General features: G+C 37.3%; 1 protein-coding gene across 8 annotated transcripts in view; it reads left to right on the top strand.

The window, feature by feature from the left end:
* PAPOLA (poly(A) polymerase alpha) overlaps window positions 1-24,522 on the top strand; it is a 76,307-nt gene that overhangs the window by 26,629 nt on the left and 25,156 nt on the right. For 4 of the 8 annotated variants that reach the window (XM_053601064.1, XM_053601060.1, XM_053601063.1 and 1 more), the window contains exons 5-15: window positions 61-170; window positions 839-892; window positions 2,855-2,966; window positions 3,661-3,750; window positions 3,841-3,979; window positions 6,301-6,373; window positions 7,946-8,066; window positions 9,011-9,095; window positions 16,427-16,480; window positions 17,005-17,124; window positions 19,387-19,496. In XM_053601064.1, the coding sequence (XP_053457039.1) occupies window positions 61-170; window positions 839-892; window positions 2,855-2,966; window positions 3,661-3,750; window positions 3,841-3,979; window positions 6,301-6,373; window positions 7,946-8,066; window positions 9,011-9,095; window positions 16,427-16,480; window positions 17,005-17,124; window positions 19,387-19,496 (1,068 nt within the window). Of the gene's footprint in view, window positions 1-60; window positions 171-838; window positions 893-2,854; window positions 2,967-3,660; window positions 3,751-3,840; window positions 3,980-6,300; window positions 6,374-7,945; window positions 8,067-9,010; window positions 9,096-16,426; window positions 16,481-17,004; window positions 17,125-17,608; window positions 17,666-19,386; window positions 19,497-24,522 lie in introns of all 8 variants that reach the window. The other 4 variants (XM_053601058.1, XM_053601061.1, XM_053601057.1 and 1 more) reach the window with 2 other exon arrangements.

Below are 24,522 nucleotides of genomic sequence, written 5' to 3'. Positions count from 1 at the left end.
GATAATATGCTAAATAATTTTTTGGTAATATTAGTGGTTGATGGGCTTAATCTTTTTTAGGTGCTGATATTGATGCATTGTGTGTTGCACCAAGACACGTTGATCGAAGTGACTTTTTCACCTCATTCTATGATAAGTTGAAATTACAGGAAGAAGTAAAAGATTTAAGAGTGCGTAAATGGTTGGGGCAAAAGGGGGAGGAGTTATAAAATTCATTTAGTTATTTGAGCGAATTTTACAGTATAGCCATCATTTATTGAGCTCTTGTAATATGTCAGACCTTGCTAAGCACTTAATTTGTATATTGTCACGTTCTTTAGTTCTTTAAAACAAGTCTAAACCTATAAACTCACTTACAGATTAGCAGCGTGAGGCAAACTAAATATCAAGTAATCTGGCCATGATCACATATTTGATGAGTGGCAGAAATCAAGAATTTGAACCTTGGCTCAGTGCTGTGGCTCAAGTGGCTAAGGTGCCAACCACATACACCCGAGCTGGTGGGTTGGAATCCAGCATGGGCCCGCCAAACAAAAAATGATGGCTGCAACCAAAAAAAAATAGCCGGGTGTTGTGGCGGGCGCCTGTAGTCCCAGCTACTTGGGAGGCGGAGATAGGAGACTCACTTGAGCCCAGGAGTTTGAGGTTGCTGTGAGCTATGATGCCACGGTACTCTAACCAGGGCAACAGCTTGAGGCTCTGTCTCAAAAAAAAAAAAAAAGAATTTGAAGCTTTATTTCTGGTCTGTTTTTAAGCTACTTACTGAGAACTTATTTTTTTGTTAGGTATTATGCTAAGTTATGTTCGGAGACACTAAATTTGTTTATTTTCCCTACAGGCTGTGGAAGAGGCATTTGTACCAGTTATCAAACTCTGTTTTGATGGGATAGAGGTAAGATGTGTTTCAAATTGACAGTTCTTGCTATGTGGTGTTATTAATTTTGATTGATATAAGTCAAAACTTTGGTTTATTTTATTTTTACTTATTTATTTATTTATTTATTTATTTATTTGAGACAGTTTTGTTATGTCGCCCTTGGTAGAGTGCCGTGGCGTCACAGCAACGTCAAGCTCCTGGGCTTAAGCCATTTTTTTGCCTCAGCCCCTGCCTGAAGTTGCTGGAACTACAGGCGCCTGCCACACTGCCTGGCCATTTCTTTGTTGTAATTGTCATTGTTGATTAGCAGGCCTGGGCAGGGTTCAAATCTGCCAGCCTCGGTGTATGTGGCTTGTGCTCTAACCACTGAAGTACGGGCGCCCAGCTAGGTTGTGACATTAAAACAAGACTTTTGTTGTTGTTGTTGTTGAGACAGAGTCTCATTTTGTTGCCCTCTGTAGAGTGCTGTAGCGTCACAGCTTACAGCAACTTCAAACTCCTGGGCTCAAGTGATTCTCTTGCCTTAGCCTCCCAGGTAGTGAGACTACAGGCACCCGTCACAAAGCCATGCTATTTTTTTTGTTGTAGTTATCGTTGTTTAGCTGACCCGGGCCAGGCTTGAACCCGCTAGCCTCATTGTATGTGGCTCTTGCCATAACTACTATGCTACGGGTGCCGAGCTGCATAACACATTCTTTTTTTTTTTTTGTTTGTTTGCAGTTTTTGGCCGAGGCGGGGTTTGAACCCGCCACCTCTGGCATATGGGGCACATGGGGCCGGCGCCCTACTCCTTTCAGCCACAGGCACCGCCCAGTACATTCTTAAGATACTTCCTTTTACAGTGATTTTATAAGTTTGTACCATAACTTACCTTAACTCTGGCTGTTTTATTTAGGTTTTGCTATTCTCAAATAGGATTTTTGTTTTGTTTCTTTTTATTTGAAACTGAATTGATTATCTGATACGTTCTGGGGGAAGAACAAACCCAAAACAACAAGCAAACAAATAACTAAATTGGGAAAACATACTGTAGTATTACAGATATGTAAGTTCTCACTTAAGAAGATCCTTTTTACTGAGAGTTATTTTGAGGCTAACCATAAGGATGTGGGTATCTTTTAAGTATATAATCAATTTACAGTTTATATGGACTAAGAACACCGTTTAGTTTAAGTAATTCAGTGTATGCATTTTGCAAACTTAGTAAATCCAGTAGATGCATTTATTTATTTATTTTTATTTATTTTTTGTGTTTTTTTTTTTTTTTTTTGGCCGGGGCTGGGTTTGAACCCGCCACCTCCGGCATATGGGACCGGCGCCCTACTCCTTGAGCCACAGGCACTGCCCCCAGTAGATGCATTTAACAAACTTCATCAGTCAAACTAAGTATGATTAAAGTGACAAGTGGGTCCTGGGCACCCCTAACACAGTGGTTCCGTGCCAGCCACATACACTGAGGCTGGCAGATTCAAACCCGGCCGGGCCAGTGAAACACAATGACAACTGCAACAAAAAATATTCAGGCGTTGTGGTAGGCACCTGTAGTCCCAGCTACCTAGGAGGCCAAGGCAAGAGAATCACTTAAGCCCAGGAGTTGGAGGTTGCTGTGAGCTGTGATGCCAAGGCACTCTACCAAGGGTGACATAGTGAGACTCTGTCTCAAAAAAAAAAAAAGTGACAGGCAGGTATTTATTTATACACATTCCATTTTATATTACCATGTTTTAATATGGTAAAAATACCTGTGATATGAATTAATACAGTTTAGACTTTTGGGAGGGATGTTGTGGTGTTCATAATTGAGAAGATCCTGGCTTTAAGAAGAATTCAATATTTTTTTAGTAGAAATGCTATAAAAGTAGCTTGACACATATGGAATATTAAGTTTTGTGTTTTTTTTTTTTTTATCAGCACCATGCGCTAACCGATTGTGCAACTGGAACTCTTGTTTTGTTTTTCTTTTTTTTTTTTTTGTAGATTGATATTTTGTTTGCAAGATTAGCATTGCAGACTATTCCAGAAGATTTGGATCTACGAGATGATAGTCTACTTAAAAATTTAGATATAAGATGCATAAGAAGTCTTAACGGTATGTCAAAGCTTACTTCTGTTTACATAGTTGCACTTTTTATCATACATCCAGTAGTTGCTTTTACCTCAGTTTTTGTAATGGATATTTAATAGCCTTGTTGTTAATCCGTAGTGAGTCAAATAAAATGTGCTTTACTTAATAGACTACAGAGGTGTGTGTCTGGTAGTTTATTTCATTCATCGGATCGTGCACTGCTCTTCTGTCATTAATGGTACTTGGGACACTTAAAAAGACTAATGTTTGTGCTCTTTTTCTGGGGTTTCACTGTGTAACTAATTAATTTCAATCCACATAACCTTTCATAATACTATCAGTTGTTAAGTTCAAAAGGGCTACTTATGAACAATTTTTTATTAGCATAGCTTGTTACTGTGATCTTGAAGAACATTTCATGTAACCTTCAGTAGATTGAGCCACACTTCTTGGTATATTTGACAGGAAGGTTTGGTTATGAGTCTGTAAAGTTTGAGATTAGGCAGGTTACAGTTTACTTTCTTTGGTTTAGGGCAGTGTTTATGATAGAAAACAAGTGGTTTAGATTTTTTTCCTTTGGCCTCTTAATTGAGTCAGCATTACTGGTTCTACCAAGTAAAAGTTTGTACTTAATTTTGATGTCAATCTCAGAAAATATAGAGATATTATTACATTTTTGATGATTTAATGTTCTCTTTTTTTCACCCCTGTTAATCAGGTTGCAGGGTAACCGATGAAATTTTACATCTAGTACCAAACATTGACAACTTCAGGTTAACTCTGAGAGCTATCAAACTATGGGCTAAACGTGAGTTCAGAATTTGTTGGCTAGCTTATTAAAAATATTCATACTTTGGTTCAACACTAACTTATCTTTTTGCTTTTCCCTTATCAACAGGCCACAACATCTATTCCAATATATTAGGTTTCCTCGGTGGTGTTTCCTGGGCTATGCTAGTAGCAAGAACTTGCCAGCTTTATCCAAATGCAATAGCATCAACTCTTGTACATAAATTTTTCTTGGTATTTTCTAAATGGTATGTGTTTAGATTATATTAAAATAAAATTGATTGTAGACACTGAAGTTTAGTCTTATTTCTATGACATTTCTGCAGTTGGTTTCAGACTCAAATTTTAGTTCATGATGTAGTCATTTAGGTATCCTGGGGTGGCAGGAGATCACATTTATATAAAAGGACAGAGTTAAGCTCCATTTCTTTTCCCCTAGATTTGTCAGGATAGTGTGGCAGATTCTATTTGTAGTTCCTTGCATAAACTTTCCCTCTAACTAAAAGTTTAGCTGTAATGTCTTGATAAAATTTAGTTTATTCATAGGTAGGGAGGTCAGTTACTTTTGAATAAAACTTCACATAACCACCTCTTTCACTCTTTGAATTCTGCTAAATCTGAAGGCCATTAGTTTCCTGTGTTTGTATTTTGCTTTTTGCTTTCAGCTGTCCATCTATCTTTGGCAAAGTATTGAAGATGTACATTTTCATAAAAAAATTCCAGAGGAAAAAATCTTTTAAAGAATAAATTAATTTTTATTAATAAAGAATAAATTAACATTAAGTGCTTGCAGTTGATCCCGTTGAGATTAATCATTAAACCAGGGGAGATGATTTTTTTAAATTCTTTCACTTCAAGATGTTCGCGTTTGTCAACCATGATTTCTTTCTTCTTTTCTTTTCTTTTTTTTGAGACAGAGTCTCACTTTGTTGCCCTTAGTAGAGTGCTATGGTGTCATAGCTCACAGCAACCTCAAAATCTTGGGATCAAGTGATCCTCTTGCCTCAGCCTCCCAAGTAGCTGGGACTTCAGGTTCCTGCCAAAACGCCTGGCTCTTTTTTAGAAATGAGGTCTCAGTCTTGTTCAGGCTGGTCTCGAACTCTTGAGCTCAAGCAATCTACCCAACTCAGCCTTCCAGAGTGCTAGGATTACAGGTCTCAGCCACTGCGCCTGGCCTAACCATGATTTCCTTTAAGATAAGTAAGATAAAAGGTTATTCCCCTTTCATATTAGTTGGTTTGGCTTAAAAGGTGAGAGTTCTTGGGTTTTACACAGATTGGCTTAGAGATTTAAATCTTACATTCCTATTTCTGTCAACTTCTCTTCCTTCTGCAAAGAGTTGTTATTTCCTAGTGATTTATAAAAATTAGAGTTACTGGAAAGAATTTTAATTTAAAACTGTGCCACACATTCTGGTGTTTTGGGATTTGATGAAACTCATACTTGGGTGTGATAAAATTAAAGAACCTCAGAATTGTTCTTGATGTTACACATACATAGGGCAGTGATATTTTTGTGACACTAACCTTGATTTTTAAGGATGGGAAATGTTTTTCAGTTTTTATCTCTTCCGTAAAGGACTGATTTTGATAATTTATAGAACACGTCTTGAAAATGTGTTCATGCCACAGAATTATTACACGTAATTCATGTTAAAACTTTCGTGAGATAAATATTTTTCTAATTTATTCATACCCCCTTTGACTATAATCATAAATAACTTCTGAAAATCTCATTTGGCTTTGGGTACAACTAGTGTTACAAGGACAGGAATTTTGTTTTTCAAGGGGGATTTATTCTGTTGAAGGTTCAGGTAAACATATCGTTTATCTTGTGATGGTGCTTTGTTTCAGGGGTATCCAACCTGCAGCCCACATAGTATGCTGATTTTCTGAGGACTTTGTTTTTTTTGAGACAGTTTCACTATGTCGCCCTCCGTAGAGTGCTATGTCATCACAGCTCACAGGCTCACGGCAACCTCAAACTTTTGGGCTTAAGCGATTCTCTTGCCTCAGCCTCCCAAGTAGCTGGGACTACAGGCGCCTGCCACAACGCCTGGCTTTTTGTTGTTGTTGCTGTAGTTGTCATTGTTCAACAGGCCCGTCAGCCATGGTGTCTGTGGCCGGTGCCCTGGCCACTGAGCTATAAGTGCCAAGTCAGGACTTTTTCCCCTTATCTGTGGTGTCCAGTATCACAATAAGTATGCACGACCCTTTTCCTGCTAATCAGCTTATGTTAATGTTTGTGTATTTAATGTGTGGTCCAAGACAATCCTTGTATTTCCAATGTTTGGCAAAGGAAAAAAAGGTTGGACACCCCTGAGTCCTTTACAAGTTCTTTGAGAATATGTTTGACTTCAGTCTGAGAAAGCTACCAAATGGATAAGTTACTTTCCATAGAGAAAAGTAATTTGAGTAGTCTAATGTTGAGAGAAAGGAATAAGGTTATGTGTACCATGAGGGCAGAATGAATGAAGAAGGATCACATCACGAATGCTTTATGTTTAACAAAATACGTTTAGCTGGTAATATCCTATAGTCTTATCAAGTGCTACAATCTTTTTAAACAGGGAATGGCCAAATCCAGTGCTATTGAAACAGCCTGAAGAATGCAATCTTAATTTGCCTGTATGGGACCCAAGGGTTAGTGTATTATTTTTTCCCCTACAAATTCACACTGTGCAATTACAAGTAAAAATCATCCACATAAACTCCAGGGAGACTTCCAGCCATTTATGTATGAGTGCACATGTTCGTATGACACTTTACTTTTAGATAACCTCAAATACAATTGTCCTCTGATGTGAGAAGCATAATTATGTACCCTGTAAACCACATTTAATTGTACATAGCTTTTAATACAAATTTTACTAACATTTTAATTTATATAGAAATACCTTGTAAGTCAAAGTTGTGTGGGTATTTGTGCTTAAAAAGAATAAAAGGATACTAAAAATCCCTGTTTTTTTTTTTTATTTTTATCTAAACATTTTGTTGAAAATTGGGTGGTTTTAGGAAAGCTACAATGTTTACATGTGGCAGATAACTTATAGGCACTTACCACTTAAATTATAATTGTAAAAATTGGTTTAGTGATTTCAGAGATTACAAACATAGGTTGGGCTAAAGTTTCTATTCTGTTTCTTGGGAAATTATGACTTTTACTGCTTATTCATTTTAAATATTAATGTGTACTTTATAAATTGATAACAAGAAATTTAGGTCTGAATAAGACTTTCTAGGTTTATGAAATACTAAGTTTCTAAATTTCTTTTTTTTAGAAACAGAGTCTCATTTTGTCGCCCTCGGTAGAGTGCTGTGGCGTCACAGCTCACAGCAACCTTCTGCTCTTGAGCTTAGGTGATTCTCTTGCCTCAGCCTCCCTAGCAGCTGGGACTATTGGCGCTCGCCACAACGCCCAGCTATTTTTTTTTCCTGTTGCTGTTTGGCTGGGGCTGGGTTGGAATCTGCCACCCTCCGTATATGGGGCCAGTGCCCTACTCACTGAGCCAGAGGCGCCGCCCCAGTTTCTAAATTTCTTGTCTTACTATGATACCAAAATTTTTAACTTATGTTGAATTATGTTAAGCTATATGTTTTCAAGTTTTCTAAACTTAAGACATTTAATTTTGTAGAACAAAAGTTTAAAATTTCCTTTGTGGAAATATGCCACTTACTAGTATATAGATTAACATTTAGCAAACCATTCCGTTATCTCTGAAAATGATGTCAACATGGATAATGTAGGTTCACCAGGTGTTAATAAACTTGAACTCCTATAACTTAAGGGTGCATTGAAAGTTCAGCTTTCCATCTTGTTTAAAATTAGTTTTACACAGAACATTTTGTAGTGTGATATTTCTTTAAAGTGTAATTGTGTGTACATCCCCATTTCTGTTGTTGAATAAAGAAAAACTAAACATCAGTAAATTTCCCAAGAGAACTTTTTTTTTTTGCTCAGCAGGCACACTATTTCTGTTATAGTAAGGATGCCAAATGCCCGTGATTGAAACAAATCATTAGTTTGGAACAATGATTCTCTGATTCGATGAAGATTTCCTATAAAAGTGTCTCCTTACATGGTTTTCTTTCTTAACTCCAGCTATGAATGAAATAAAACAATATAATCATTGGTTCAGTTTAACAAGGGGTAAAAAGTCCAAGTATCTGTTGCCTATGTACTTGAAGAAACTGATTGGCTGTTGTTGTATGTAGGTAAACCCCAGTGATAGGTACCATCTTATGCCTATAATTACACCAGCATACCCACAACAGAACTCCACGTACAATGTGTCCGTTTCAACACGGATGGTCATGGTTGAGGAGTTTAAACAAGGTAAGTGTTTTATGCTTATGCTCTGCTTTATACAGGAAGGATTTACATACCATTTGTAGACCCAGTAGTCAGCCATGCAACGTAATTGAAGAGGCATTCACTGAAGTGGATTTTGGTCTTTAGTTTGGTATATATTTGAAAATTGACTCAAACATTTTTAATTTCTTTTAGGCAATTTAATTTTCTTTTAAGTTGAAACATTAACCAACAGTGAAGACCATAAAGGGCTGGTTTAATGCCATACTAGTAGTGCTTTATAAAATTAAGAATGATAACAGTTTGTCTACACTGGGTGACAGATGCATAGGCTGTATATTCCTGGGGAAGAGCTTTCTAGCAAGAGTGAGACCAGAGCAACCATTATTTTGGAAGAACCTGTCAGTGTTTTTGAATTCTAATTGTATTAGTTGTATTAGTTTGGAGGTATAGCTGTTACCAAATGTTCTTTGAGGGAAGTAACTGAAAAAGATCTTTTGGTTTAACTGAAAGCAGTCAAGGAGATTGAATCATCTATTCAGCCAGCAGCTTTATTAAATTTAGAAGTTTAAGATCTTTTTCTGTTGCCTAAAGAGGCTTTTCATGGGAAGATGCCTCCGTACTTTTAGAAACAATAGGAACCCTCTGCCCCTTTTTTAAGAAAGGCAATAAACAAAGCATATGGGAAATTTTTCTTAGGTAATTGCAGTGTTTTTTGAGAAAGTAAGTCATTCCATGAGCATGGCATTTTAGAATAATAGTACTTTACCAGAAGCCTGGCTCTCAGTCTTTCCAGCTTTTTTGAAAAGTGTGTATATGTGTGAGAAAATGTTCTAAAGTCATAATCTAAAACTGTTACAATTCTGGTTATAGAATTACAGTGAGTGCACGTGGTATTATTAAGATTATTTAAAATTCTAGATGGTTAGACTGAAGCATGCAAACATTTTAATATGTTTTTAATTTAGGTCTTGCTATCACAGATGAAATTTTGCTGAGTAAGGCAGAGTGGTCCAAACTTTTTGAAGCTCCAAACTTCTTTCAAAAGTACAAGTATGTATTTTAAGGCATGTCGGACATGTTGCTTTCTTAAGTAATGGGTAAATGGTAGTATCTGTATCATCTCTTCTTGCTAGACTGATCTTTGATATTCTCTTTTAAACTTGTATAGAACTTTCCTTCTTGTCACAAAGGACATACTATTTTTAGTAAACTCGTGGGGGTGGTGGTGGAAGTCTCTATAATTTTTTTGTCCAATCTAATCTAACTGAACTCCTAACTAGGTTTGTAGCAACATCAGTTCAGTAAGCATGTGATCAGCATGACCAAAACAGTAACTCTATATACATTGGCAAATGGATGAACTGTTAAAATCTGTAGTTAATAGTCTCTAAGATGGAAAAAAAAAAAAAAAAGAAAAAATAGTCTCTAAGACAAAACTTAAGTATATTTATCTAATTCGGGAAACTTGTTTATCATTAAGATTCCTTATAATGTAGACAAAGCTAATACATGGTAAATATGTAGCAAATTAAATGTTTTCAACAGTTACTGCACATTAAGCATATTTTTGGCTTATTTTCCTCTAATGTTATTAAAGCCCCTTCAAATATTTCTACAAACAATTTTCTTGGGATCTATGTGGGTGTAATAATTTTTATTAGTGGTTTTACTACACGTGTAATGGTTGAATACTTTAGTCCGGGCTAAAATCCTGGTGTTAGGTTTGATGAAAATTGTAAATTTAATAAATCAAATTTAAAAACAAAAGCCAAAAAACAAAGACTTGCATATTTATTCTCCCTGGGTTGAAAACTTGCAAAAGTCCCACTTAAAAAAATTTTTTTTTAATGTTTGAAGCTTTCTTAAATCATTTGATCTTGTGTTGGATTGTATTTTGTAATCTAAACAAGATTGCCTTATGCTATTTCCCGAATTAAAAACAAGAATGATGACCTTCATGATGTCTCTGTGTTTTGTTTCTGTATCTTTTGCATGAAAAAGTAGTAACGGAGCCAGTAATTGTGTTTTGGGAGCATTATGCTGTCAGTAAAAATTAAAACAGTGTAATAACTGAATGCTTTTGTTTTATTATTTTCTACAAATTGTGCTTTCCATCTGGTAGATTATTTTTCTTAAATTTTTTATTTTAACCAGTGTTGAGGAAGTACCTCTGAGTATTTAAGCTAATAAACACATATACTGATAATTTTAAAAGTACAATGTAATGGGGACATTACATCCATCTATGGAGACAAATAAAGGATTTGGTCTTACACAAAAGTTATCAGCATATTTTAATTCCTGAGGTCAGAGATGAAGTTAGGCTCATACTCTTTCACTTCCTTACGGGTCTGAGATGGGTAGAATGAGGTTCCTAAATGTGTACTTAAGTGGGCTCCTTCACTTGAAGAAAGGTTCATGTTGAGATTGAACAAACATTTGAAAGTATCATCTCGTTTGAATAAATTCTTGTTATTAGAACTTTGGTGATTTTTAAAAAGCTTGCTTAATGTTTGTTTAAAACTGTACTTTGATCTTTGCACATAGTACCTATAAGGCCTTTGATTAAAAGACGATGTATTACTAATTTTTCTCAAAGTTTCTTGAAACAAATTTTCCTATGTTATCAAAAACAACGGATAAAAGGAAACAATAGATGACAGGAAATAGCAATGAATAGAGGCAATTATATGAGAAAAATCTGAATTTCAGCTGCATATCTTAGAAAAACTTAAATATGACAATGGGCTAATTTTATTCATAACACATTGTATTTATAATTCTTCAAAAATTTGTCCCTTTAAGATACACTGATTACTATCATCTGGCTTTAGGATGTTTTTACAAATTTGCATTTTTAAGACATATCCTCAAATGAAATACCCTGCAGGTTGGCAATACAACTGTATTGAAATTCTTAATTTTTCCGTGCATGAAAGTTGATTGAGCCTTTAAAGCCTATCCTAAAAGTATTACCATTTGTTATGTGTAGGATTTTAAATCATGTGAAATAATACATTCACCATTCTTTTTTTTTTTTTTTTTTTTGGCCGGGGCTGGGCTTGAACCCGCCACCTCCGGCATATGGGACCGGCACCCTACCCGTTGAGCCACAGGCGCCGCCCCATTCACCATTCTTAAAGGGAGGGAAATGTGGAGGAAATTTGTCTTAAAAACAAACTAATATTCCACAAAGAGTTATCAGTGTTCTTGAGAAAAAAGGGTAACATTGTTTCATGAACTTTTTAAAGAGTCCTAAAATTACTATTACTATTATTATTTTTTGAGACTCTTACTTTGTCACCCTTGGTAGAGTGCTATGGTGTCACAGCTCACAACAACCTCAAACTGTTGGGCTCAAGCCATCCTTTTACCTCAGCTTCCCAAGTAGCTGGGACTACAGGCACCTGCCACAACACCTACCTGTTTTTAGAGACAGGGTCTTTCTCTGGCTCAGGCTGATTTTGAACCTGTGAGCTCAAGCAATCCACCCGCCTCGCCTTCCCAGAGTGCTAGGAGTACAGGCATGAGCCACTGCGCCCGACCCAAGAATCCTCCAATTATTATTTTTGTTTTTGTATTTCTCTTTCATGATACTCATGTTAAAACTTAAATAATTAGTAGCAACATAAATCATTAACATCAGGCAATGGGACCCTTATTTTGGATGTTATATTAGGGAAGGAGGAAGGAGAGGTATTCAGGGAAAGGACAATGTCATTTCTAGTATGAGTGTGTAAAATTGTTAACATTAATTTTTTTTGTTTTTTTGCAATAAGAGTCTTACTATATCACCCTCGGTGGAGTGCCATGGTGTCACAGGTCACAGCAACCTCAAACTCTTGGGCTTAAATGATTCTCCTGCCTCAGCCTCTCAAGCAGCTGGGACTACAGGCGCCCACCACAATGCCCTGCCATTTTATGTTGCAGTTGTCATTGCTGTTTAGCTGGCCTGGGCTGGGTTTGAACCCGCCGTCCTTGGTGTATGTGTCTGGCGCCATAACCACTGTGTTACGGGTGCTGAGCCAAGCATTAATATTTGTTAAAATAAAAAAAAAATTTTTTTTGAGACAGTCTCCTGCTATTTCCCTGTGTAGAGTGCTGTAGTGTCATAGCTCACAGCAACCTCTAACTCTTGGGCTCAAGTAATCCTCTTTCCTCAGTTTTTCTATTTTTAGTTGAGACAGGTTCTCGCTTTTGCTCAGGCTGGTCTCAAACTTGTGAGCTCAAGCAATTCACCCAACTCAGCCTTCCAGAGTGCTAGGATTATAGGCAGCCTGCTAAAAAAAAATTTAAGATAGTGAACTGTAACTCTTGGTTGTGAATTATTTAAGATAGAATTGCAAGCACTTTTGACCAAGGGACAAGTAAATTTTTTGTTATATGTATCTTAGTTACAATTTTCCCAGGTAAAATACAGACATGAAATAGCTCAGAGGCTCAATTACAGAATTTTTTGTAAATAGCTATTAGGTAATAAAGCAACTAAATTCAGTGTTCTTAGGACTTTGTTTTGATTCTTTGGGGACACATATAGTTAAATTTTTATTGGTAACTAATAATTCTCAAATTTTGGGGAAAAGTAACGGCAGTTGCATATAAGACTTCAACGTCTCATGGAGTCATTTGAGCAAGTATGATAGTTTTTAAACAGGCAGTTATGAAAGGTTACTTTTTTGTATAACATTTAGACATACTTCTATTTGGTTTCTATGGTATGAAAGGGATGTTAAGGATTGAATACCAATCCCAGTTTTTTTTTTTTTTGAGACAGAGCCTCAAGCTGTCGCTCTGGGTAGAGTGCCATGGCATCACAGTTCATAGCAACCTCCAACTCCTGGGCTCAAGTGATTCTCCTGCCTCTGCCTCCCAAGTAACTGGGACTATAGGCGCCTGCCAAACCGCCCGGCTATTTTTTTTTTCTTGGGTTGTTTGACAGGCCTGGGCTGGATTCGAACCCACCAGCTCAGGTGTATATGGCTGATGCCTTAGCCGCTTGAGCCATAGGCACTGAGCCCCAGGTTTTTTTTTGTTTGTTTGTTTGTTTTGAGATAGAGTCTCACTATGTCACCCTTGCTAGAGTGCCTTAGCGTCACAGCTCACTGCAACCTCAAACTCCTGGGCTTAAGCGATTCTCTTGCTTCAGCCTTCTAAGTGGCTGGGACTACAGGTGCCCACCACAACGCCTGGCTATTATTATTTTTTGGTTGTAGTTCCCATTATTGTTTAGCTGGCCTTGATGTATGTGGCTGGCGCTGTAACCACTGTGCCACGAGCGCCGAGCTCCAATCCCAGTTTTTAAACCTTAAAATTTAGGTATTTACAGGGCAAAGGTGGGATTTTATTTTCAATTTTTTGTTTGAGCCACTCAAAATAATCTGCAGGCTATTTGTATTAAGCTTAATTACTCCATTTTAAATCTCTCGATTCAAATTTGCTTAAAAGTGACTGAGTAAAGGGCTTTTAACCTCAGTATAAATACTTGTTAGAGTTACTTTAATGTTTTTACCTATATGTAAACATTTACATTTGTGCATAAAAAATGTACAAGGTATATACTTTCTCCTCCCTTGGATTTCAGTAAGAAGTAAAGTTGAACTCTATAAATTAGATTTAAATGGATAGTATATGTTCCCTTCATAAATAGAGAACATTGTGTATTATTTAAGCTTTTGTCGGAGACTCAGGTGGTTTTTAAGAATTTCCATTTTGAGTTTTTGATATTTATGCTTTATTGATATTTATGCTTTGTTGTCTCCTGTTGTAAGTTGTTACACTTTAGTGAGAGAACTTATCTCCCTCACCTTTTTTAAAAATTTGATTTCCCGGTTTTGAATGTCTCATGGACCTATAAGTTAGGTTACTGAGCTTATTAGGATTTTGTTTGATTTAAGAACATTTACAACTCTTGAGTATAAGTTTCTCTACAAATAAAATGCATGAGCTTCTACTGCGTTTATGTAACTTTTATTGACTGACTTCTTTGGGCCATCTGTTGTTTTCTCTGTATTTGGCTTGTTCCAAATAATGCTGAATAAATTAAACTGCTAAAGGAAGTATTGGTCTATATGGATTTGGACTATATACTGACTTATCTATATGTACCTTGTTTTTATATATTTGCCCATGTTACCTTAGGTTTATACGTTTGAAGTTCACTCAGTTGAACTTCACAATACTTCTGCCAATAAGATGGATACTGTTATTTCATTTTACAGATCATATACACAAGACTTAGGATTGTCTAGGGTTACATGGCTCTGAAGAATTGGAAGCATTTTTCAAATACTTTGTGAGCATAATTAATAAGTAGTCAGTTGGACTTTTTAAAAGGAGTGTTGTTTAAAACATGCTTAATTTTGCCAAGCTTTTAGTAATCATACCTAAAAATATCCTTTCTTTGGCTAAACAGTTTTCTTTGAATTATAGTTTGTAGTTTTTCTCTGAGTGTATGTCAGACTTTTGCGAAATCTTTTCAAGTATGAGAATACAGGAAAGACTTCCAAATTTTTTTGAGACATTGTCTGTCACCCTGGGGTTGAGTGCCATGTTGCCATCATAGCTTACAGCAGCCTCAAACTCTGAGACTCAAGCGAACTCATGCCTCAGCTTCCCAAATAGGTGGGACTTACAGGTGCCTGCCACAAGGCCCATCTAATTTTTCTTTTTCTTTTTTTTTTTCCTTGATACAGGGTCTCCCTTTGTTGCCCTCGGTAGAATGTTACGGCATCACAGCTCACAGCAACCTCACACTCTTGGGCTTAAGCGATTCTCTTGTCTTGGCCCAAGTAGCTGCAACTACAGGTGCCCGCCACAATGCCTGACTTTTTTTTTTTTTCTTTGCAGTTTTTGACTGGGGCTGGGTTTGAACCTGCTACCTCCAGTATATGAGGCCAGTGCCTTACTCCTTTGAGCCACAGGTGCCACCTCCCCCCCCCTTTTTTTTTTTTTGAGACAAGTCTGAAGGTGTGGCCCTAGGTAGAGTGCTGTGGCATCACAGCTCACAGCAACCTCAAACTCTTGGGCTGAAGCTATTCTCTTGCCTCAGCCTCCCAAGTAGTTGGGACTGCAGGCGGCTGCCACAATGCCCAGCTATTTTTTTGTTGCAGTTGTCATTGTTTTAGCTGGCTCAGGCCGTGTTTGAACTCGCTAGCCTCAGTGTACCTGGCCAGTGCCCTACCCACTGAGCTACGGGAGTTGCCAGATTTTTCTATTTTAAGTAGAGACCAGGTCTCACTCTTGCTCAGGACTCCTGAGCTCAGGCCATTCACCTCCCTCAGCTTCCCAGAATGCTGGGATTATAGGTATGAGCCACCTTGCCCTATCCCCAGTAAAGACTAAAATTTTTAAATTGTGGTTATACTGCCACTTTCTAAACTAGTATCTATACTAAATAGTAATGATGTCAATATGTGAACTTTTTCGTAGGAAAGTGAATCATTTTGAAAAGACTTAGATATTTGGTCATGATAATATTTTCTCAATTGTTTTTTTCTCTATTTGGGATTAAATTTCAAATCAAAATCAGATTTCTTTGTTGCTTTCATATCAGTGATGTCAGTTTTTTCATCAGAAATATATTTATTTATTTGAGACAAAGTCTCACTATGTCGCTCTTGGTAGAGGGCTGGGGCATCACATCTCACAGCAACCTTAAACTCTTGGGCTTTAGTGATTCTTTTGCCTCAGCCTCCCAAGTAGCTGGGACTATAGGCGCCCGTCACAACACCTGGCTATTTTTTTGTTGTAGTTGTCATTGTTGTGTAGCAGGCCCAGGCCAGGTTTGAACCCGCCAGCCTTTGTGTATGTGGTTGGCATCCTAACCACTGAACCACAGGGACCAAGTCTTTTGTCAGAAATTTATATTGTTACCTGGGAAAAGTCACATAGGCCTAATTTCAGTATTCAGTTTAATTTTCTCTACCTTTTAATTTAAATTGAAAAGTATGTGTTTCACATTATTTTGGAAGTTACTGTTGTATTATGTATATTTAGAGATATGTCTTTGTGGCTAGAGCCATGGTGTTTTGTTGCCATTGAAACATTTTCATTATATTAGATTAAATTTTAGTGAAGAACTCTAATTTTATAGGTTGAACACTCTACCGTTGTCATTGAACACAGTTAATTAGTGTTTATTCAAGCTTCTTGAATTAAGCTACCTTTTTTACTAATTATTTTCAAAATCACTGCCTTTTTTCAGAAGAGTTAAAATTGCCATCGAAATACATAGAATACAGCAGGTTGTTTTACGTGCATAGTGATGTTGTATTCCCTCTTGCTAAACTGATGTTCTATAAGGAAGCTTATTACATTGTGGTTTAATATCCAGCACAAAGCACGTAAATAAAATAAATAGCATGTTGTCTTTATCTTCAAAGGCATTATATTGTACTTCTAGCAAGTGCACCAACAGAAAAACAACGCCTAGAATGGTGAGTATAAAATTAGACTTTATAGAAAAAATAAACGTCGAGATGAATCAGATAGCTACAAAACACGTAGAAAATGGGAGGCAGTCCTTAAAACATCGAGTTTGGTTTGCTCTGTTCCTAACGGGTACTTTAGTACTTATAAATATAGAAATTAGTGGATTCATATGCAAGTTACTTTTTCGTTTGTTTTACAGAGATCTACATATCATATTTTAACTTATATAAGGTGCTTTGGTTTAGCTTGCTGATTTTTCTTTAAATATTTGTGGGGATAACTTTTGTAACCTTGCTAGTGAATGAAGTATATCTTAGTTCTCTTTTCCTCCCAGTTCAGCATTTTTGGGTAGACATAAAACTTTTGGTTTACTGTCTTTGGGGATTCAGTCAGCTGAACTATTGTGGTGTGTGTTTTAAGTTATTTGTGATCTGTATGTTACTTCTTTACTTAAACATTTGATTTTGTGCATTTGATTTTTTTTAAGTTAACCAAAACTTTTCATTAATACTAAATGACATTTGTTCAGGGTGGGCTTGGTGGAATCAAAAATTCGAATCCTAGTTGGAAGCTTGGAAAAAAATGAATTTATTACACTGGCTCATGTCAATCCCCAGTCATTTCCGGCACCTAAAGAAAATCCTGACAAGTAAGCACTCTTCTAATTTAATCTGATGTCTTCCTTTTTTCGACTTTTATTCATAGAAGCTTTTAGAGGCAGGTTTTATAACTACTATCACTATTCTATGGATTACCTATAGCTTCAAAAAAATTGGATTTTGTAACAGTTTTCCTGATCAAAAACACAGAAGAGAAAAGATTATTTTTTCAGAAAAATTGGCAGTGAAATAAACTTTTTCTGATAATGGAGTCTAATTCTGTTAACTAATTACAATTCAAATTCTGCTCATCTACTCTAATACTGTCTTTAGCATTGCTTCCATACATTCCTTCTCCATTTTGTATAATAGTTGTTGGAATAGTTGCTGTGTAGTATGTATCAGGCTTTGCTTGTTTTAATTTTCTTTAAAAAGGAGCATTTTGGTTTGATCCTGCAAAAATCTGATTTGTGATTTATTTGGACCACTGAAAAGATACATGTAAATAAAAGGAGACTTCTTTGCCCTTTTAAGGGTCCTTTATATAGGGCATTTTTGCTGGTTTGATTGCTGCTGTTACTATTGCTTAAGGTGAGTGTACCTATACTTTGCTGCCTTTGGAGAGATTGGGGAAAGTTTTTCGGGGGAGAGTATTTATTATTAATAACCTTTAAGAAAAAATAAAGCAGCATTCACGATTAAAATATAGGTGAAAGGATCACATAAGTTTGTGTTATTATAGAATAGCTATTGTTAACTGATGATAAAGATTTTTTTCTATTGTAATCATGTAAAAGAGTTATTTGAGTATTTTTTTTTTTTTTTTTGGTTTTTGGCCGAGGCTGGGTTTGAACCCACCACCTCCAGCATATGGGACTGGCGCCCTATCCCTTTGAGCCACAGGCGCCACCCTATTTGAGTATTCTTTTACAGTTTCTTGGTTATTGCAATCTTATTATTAAAAGACTTTATGTTCCATTTAGTTGATAAAACTATTAAATATTCAGAAGTAGCTAAATCACTAATTGTTCTATGTGTCTAATCATATGGACTTCTAAATTGAAATTTTAAAGTTTAAGAAATACAAAGTCCTGGCATAGCGCCCGCAGCTCAGTGAATAGGTTGCTGGCCGCATACACCTAAGCAGGCGGGTTCTAGCTGGCCCAGGCCTGCTAAACAACAAAGACAATTGCAAGCAAAAAATAGCTGGGCACTGTGGCAGGTGCCTGTAGTCCCAGCTACTTAGGAGGCTGAAGCAAGAGAATGCTTAAGCCTAAGAGTTGGAGGTTGCTGTGAGCTGTGACATCACAGCACTCTACCAAGCGTGACACAGTGAGACTCTTTCTTATAAAAAAAGTATATAAAGTCCTAGTATGTCACCCTCAGTAGAGTGCTCTGGTGCCACAGCTCACAGCAACCTCCAACTCTTGAGCTTAAGCGATTCTCTTGACCTCACTAACTGCGACTACAGGCACCCACCACAACACCCGGCTATTTTTTTGTTGCACTTGTAGCTGGCCCAGTCTGGGTTCGAACCTGCCACCTTTGGTGTGTGTGGCTGGCACTGTAACCACTGTGCTACCGGCGCCGAGCCAGAAGATCCTTTCTTTCAGAGTTTTCTAAACAGGTTTATTCTTTTCCACCCCTTAGTTTAATCATACTTTTTCTTTGATTGCAGTGCCTTTGATACTTTCAAATCATTATTAAGAACATTGGCTATCAATCTACAGTTGTAGGGTTGTATTTGTCCTAGAACTATGATTGTTTATATAGTTATAGAAATGTAGAGGTGAGGCCTAGGGAAGGACTTTAAGTAAAGTGGGTTCTTTTTTTTCTTTTTTTTGAGACCGAGTCTTACTGTGTCCCTGGGTGCAGTGCTGTGGCATTATTATAGCTCACAACAACCTCAAAACTCTTGGGCTCGAGCTATCCTCTTGCCTTAGCCTCTCGAGTAGCTGGGACTACAGGTGCCCACCACTGTCCCTGGCTACTTTTTCTATTTTTTAGAGATGGAGTCTTGCTCAGGCTGGTTTGGAATGCTTAAGCAATCCACCTGCTTTGGCCTCCCAGAATTTTAGGATTATAGGGGTGAGCCATTGCACCCGGCCGAGACTTTGGGCTTAGAGGCAGGGGTGTCTGCCACCCAGGTTATTTTAGGTCTGTTGTGCTTATCTGTGGTGTCATGTATCGCACAAATTAACTCAAGGACCTTTAATTTGCTCATTAGCTTTCATTACTGTTTCTATTTAATTTGTGGCCCAAAACAACTTTCATTCTTAATCCTTATAAACTGGTAATTTTCTTCTTTCCAGGGAAGAATTTCGCACAATGTGGGTGATTGGGTTAGTGTTTAAAAAAACAGAAAACTCTGAAAACCTGAGTGTTGATCTCACCTATGATATTCAGTCTTTCACAGACACAGGTATGTCTCTACTTGGGTAATCAAAACATCGGATGCTTGCATATTTGCATTTGTCTTGATGTATATCATACTATATTTGGAATTACTGTTGAAATTACTTGGGAATATTAAAAAAGGATCATCAAAATGATGATTTTGTATTAGCTATTAGTTTCAGTAATGTCAAATATAGATTGAGTGTTCGTTTTCTGACATACTTGGGACAACATAGTATTTAGGATTTTTTGTATTGTTTGGCACTTGGTAATATTTACATTAGGCTCATTGGTTGGGCATTCCTGATTTGAAATCTTCAGTGCTTCAGTGAGAAATTTTCTTTGAGTGGTATGTCAGAGTGCAAAGGAGTTTTAAATTTTGGGGCAGCTCGGATTTTGGATTTTCAGATTAGAAGAATACTTAACTTGTATGTAAATGATTTTTGTCTCTTGTGATGGACATTAAAGCAGAACTATTTTAAACTTGGCTTGCCCACAGTTCTTTATAAATTAGAAACAATTTGAGTATACATGGTTGTCCAAAAGAGTCGGTGTCTCAATGCCTTAATCATCTTGAACTTTAGAAATTGATAAAGCTGAACTTCTGGTCACTGGTAGAAATTTATCCTATGTGTCAAATAGATTCAGGTGTTAATTCATGGTCAGGGAGTAGGGTGATGAGTCTATATTTTAGATTGAACTGTACTCTGAGGAGAAAGGTAGTATTTTTTAACTAAAGACCAACTGGTGGATGTAGTTGGGTGAGACTAAGACTGTATGGGGATACACAGTTCTTCCTATTTTCTTACATTGTACCCTTCCTCCTTGTTTTAAAAAATTTAGTAAGTGGTATTTTTATCCGTCCACTCTTTTTTGTCTACTTAGAGGAGAGAAGAATATTTGTGATAACGTGTAAAAAAAAAGTCTTATACACTTAGCTGTAATAAAAAAGGAGAAATAAAAGATACGAATATCTATTTTAGTGTTCCCATGCTCAGGTACGACACTAGAAGACATACTTAAGTGTTAGGTGATTGCACTTTATGTAGAATCTCTAACAACGTGACATCTATGAATTCTGACTGATCCAAGTGTTATCTCCAGTAATTTTTACAGCACCAGAAGTATTAGGAGTATTGGCTTCAGTGAAGTGACATGATTTAAGTGAAAGTTGCAAATAAAAGATCTAATTAAGATACACATTTGAGTTGTTTTCCTAGAAACTTGAGATTAACATACTTGTAATGTTGGCTTGGCTCCTATAGCACAGTGGTTAAGGCTCCAGCCACATACACCGAGGCTGGTGGGTTTGAACCCTCCCCAGGCCAGCTAAACAGCAATGACAACTGCAATAAAAAATAGCCAGGCATTGTGGTGGGTACTTGTAGTCCCAGCTACTTAGGAGGCTGAGGCAAGAGAATCATTTAAGCCCAAGAGTTGGAGGTTGCTGTGAGCTGTGACTCCACAGTACTCTACCAAGCACGATGTAGTGAGACTCTGTCTCAAAAAAAAAGAAAGAAAAATACTTGTTATGTTGCATTGAGTTCTTGGTTCACATAATTGCAGAGTAGGTTTTTAGGAATGTAGGACATTGCACAATTCTCCTTGGGTAGAACCATGCATTGAAGGATACCTATTGTCCGTAACTAGTAGCAACTATTAATCATTTTATTTTATTTTACTTTATTTTGTTTTAGTGTTTATTGAGTCTCTCTCACTCTGTTGTCTGGGTTCAAACTCCTGGGATCAAGTGATCCCCTTGCCCATCTCCTGAGTAGCTGGAACTACAGGCATCCCTTCCAATGCCACCTACTTCTGTATTTTTAGTAGAGATAGGGTCTCACTCTTGCTCAGGCTGGTCTCGAACTCCTGAGCTTACGCAATCCACCTGCCTTGGCCTCCCAGAGTGTTAGGATTATAGGCGTGAGCCACTGTGCCAGCCTATTAATCATTTTAATAACAAAAATAACCCTGCAGATATTTAGTATGTCTTACGTACAATGATGTATCACCTATTAAACACCACATAAGTGTTTTTTTTCTAAAGTAAAGATTGTCATGTCTACATAACTTATGAATTAACAAGTCATGGGGAGATACTTGAATTAAAAAATTTGTAGCTTAAAGGAGCAGGGCGCTGGTCCCATATTCTGGAGTTGGCAGGTTCAAACCTGTCCCCCGCCAAACAACTGCCCCCAAAAAAAAAAAAAAAATTGTTTTGGCTGGGTGCTGTGGCTCATGCCTATAATGCTAGCACTCTGGGAGGCTGAGGCAGGTGGATTGCCTGAGGTCACAGGTTCAAGACCAGCCTGAGCCAAAGTGAGGTCTTGTCTCTAAAAATAGCTGGGCATTGCAGTGGGTGCCTGTAGTCTCAGCTTACTTCATAGGCTGAGGCAAGAGAATTGCTTTAGCCCAAGAGTTTGAGGTTGCTGTAAGCTATGATGCCATGCCACTCTACTGAGAGTGACAAAGTGACATTCTTCTCTCCAACAAAAAATAAATTAAAATGAAAATTTTGTTTCATACATCGTATCCAATAAAGTTCAGCTTTTTATTAAATAAGACTGTACTAATGAACCATCAAGATCATCACTAAGTTTTTAGGTCTTTTTTTTTTTTTTTTGCAGTTTTTGGCTGGGGATGGGTTTGAACCCACCACCTCCAACATAATGGGGCTGGTGCCCTACTCTGTTGAGCTACAGGCGCCACCAGTTTTTAGGTCTTTTTTATTATTATTTTATTTATTTATTTATTATTATTATTATTATTTTTTTTTTTTTTTTTTGCCCTCAGTAGAGTGCTGTGGAGTTACAGCTCATAGCAACCTCAAACTATTGGGCTTAAGTTATTCTCTTACTCAGCCTCCCAGGTACCTGGGACTATAGGTGCCCACCACAACGCCTGACTATTTTGTTGTTGTTTAGCAGACCCAGGCTGGGTTCAAACCCACGAACCCCAGTGCCTGTGGCCAGCGCCCTAACTGCTGAGCTATGGGTGCCAAGCTGAGGTCTTTTGGAAAGGAAATATTTAGTTGTCCTGTATCATGAAACATTTTATTATTTATTAATTAATTAATTTGTTTATTTATTTATTGAGTCAGACTCACTGCGTCACCCTCAGTAGAATGCCATAGTGTCACAGCCCACAGAAACCTCAAACTCTAGGCGTAAGCCATTCTCTTGCTTTAGCCTCCCACGTAGCTGGGACTACAGGCGCCTGCCAAAACGCCCTACTATTTCTTGGTTGTAGTTGTCATTATTGTTTCACAGGTCCGGGCTGGATTCGAACTTTCCAACTCTGGTGTGTTTGGCTGGCGCCCTCCTACTTACTGAGCTGCGCGTGCCCAGCCACCCTGGCTATTTTTTTGTTGTAGTTGTCCCTGTTGTTTAGCAGGCCTGGGCTGAGTTCGAACCTGCCAGCCCTGGTGTATGTGGCCGGTGCCCTAACCACTGAGCTACAGGTGCTGAGCGTCTTGAAACATTTTAATGGAGTACTTTATGGAATTTATTTTTTTTTTTAAGATGGAATTTCACTGTGTTGCCTAGGCTGGTTTCAAATTCCTGGCCTCAAGTGATCCTCTCACCTTGGTCTCCTAGAATGTTAGGATTACAGGCTTGAGACACTATGCTTGGCTATGTAGAATTTTTTTTTTTAATGAAACAAATTTAACATATTAAGAATACAATTGGCTGGGCGTGGTGGCTCACGCCTGTAGTCCCAGTGCTGTGGGAGGCCGAGGCGGGTGGATTGCCTGAGCTCAGAGGTTCGAGACCAGTATGAACAGCAGTGAGCCAGAGTAAGACCCCGTCTCTACTAACATCAATAACATCGCCAGAGGAAGAAGAAAATGAACAACACAAAAGAGTACTTCAAACGAAGAAGAATGAACAAAGAAATTGAAATTAAAAAAAAGAATACAATTTATTTTCCTCCATCCCTTCCAACTTCTTTTCTAGTTGTTCTAGTGGTTCATATTAGTTACCTTTAATTTGTTTTTTTCCCTAGTTGATATTAATCCATTATAAAATCTTTCTTTCAGAATACATTGAGATTTTTGCTGGTTACTTTTTCCATTGCTCTTGTCCTTGTCCCAGCTTTTGCATTACTGCCATTGCCATCATCTTCCTGTTCTGCCCTTGCCTCTCCTCAAGTATTTCACTTAGCATCCAAATGATATTTTTAAGCTAGATTGTGTGTCTCCTGTTTAGAATTTATGTTACCCATCCCACTGAGAATAAAAGTCCAAGTCTTTACTAGTGTTGGCCCCCTCCACTTGATCTGATTTTCTCATGTCTCTGAAATCATCTTCTATTGTAAGTTCACAATCCTTTTTCCATTCGTCTTAGAGCTGGAAAAGTAATAACATTAGCAAGTAATCTCCCTGGGGCCTTAGTCAGCATTTGGTAATCCCAAACAATAACATTAATACAAGGAACCGTTGATATATTAAAATAGCCATGGATAGTTTAGACCAGAGTTTGTTGATGAGTTTTGTTGCCAATCTTAGGAAAAAAATTGGTTTTGAGAGTTTTTGGGGTTTTAGAGTTGCAGATAACGGATTATGGACCTGTACTTTTTCTCCTCTCCATTTGCATTTTTGTGTTTGTCTAGCAGTCCAGGCATGTTTGTTCTTGATGTTGGCTCCTTCTGGAATGTTGTTCCACCAGGTACTCTTCAGCTCACTTCCTAACAACATTCATTTAAGTCTTAAGTCAAAACGTTGACTCAGCTTCCAGACTGATCTTCCCATCTTCTTCCCCACTCAAGTTTTTTCTCCAGAGTGCTTAAATCATCTGACACAGAATATATTTTCACTTAATTTTTTTTCTTTATTCTCCCTCCTAGAATGTAGCCTCTGTGAAGCTCTTTTGGTTTCCTTTGTTCACTGCTATTATCTCCATTGTCTAGAACCACGTTAATACAGTATAGGTGCTCATTAAATATTTTCTGTATGACTCACTGAATTTTTCCTTTTGGGGCCTTGTAGAACTAATAGTGCACATTGATTTATTTTGACTTATTTTACTACATGTGTTCTATACTTGGATAAA

Source organism: Nycticebus coucang, chromosome 9, assembly GCF_027406575.1.
Source record: "Nycticebus coucang isolate mNycCou1 chromosome 9, mNycCou1.pri, whole genome shotgun sequence".
NCBI classification, from domain to species: domain Eukaryota; kingdom Metazoa; phylum Chordata; class Mammalia; order Primates; family Lorisidae; genus Nycticebus; species Nycticebus coucang.
This window is presented reverse-complemented; position numbering and strand designations above follow the sequence as displayed.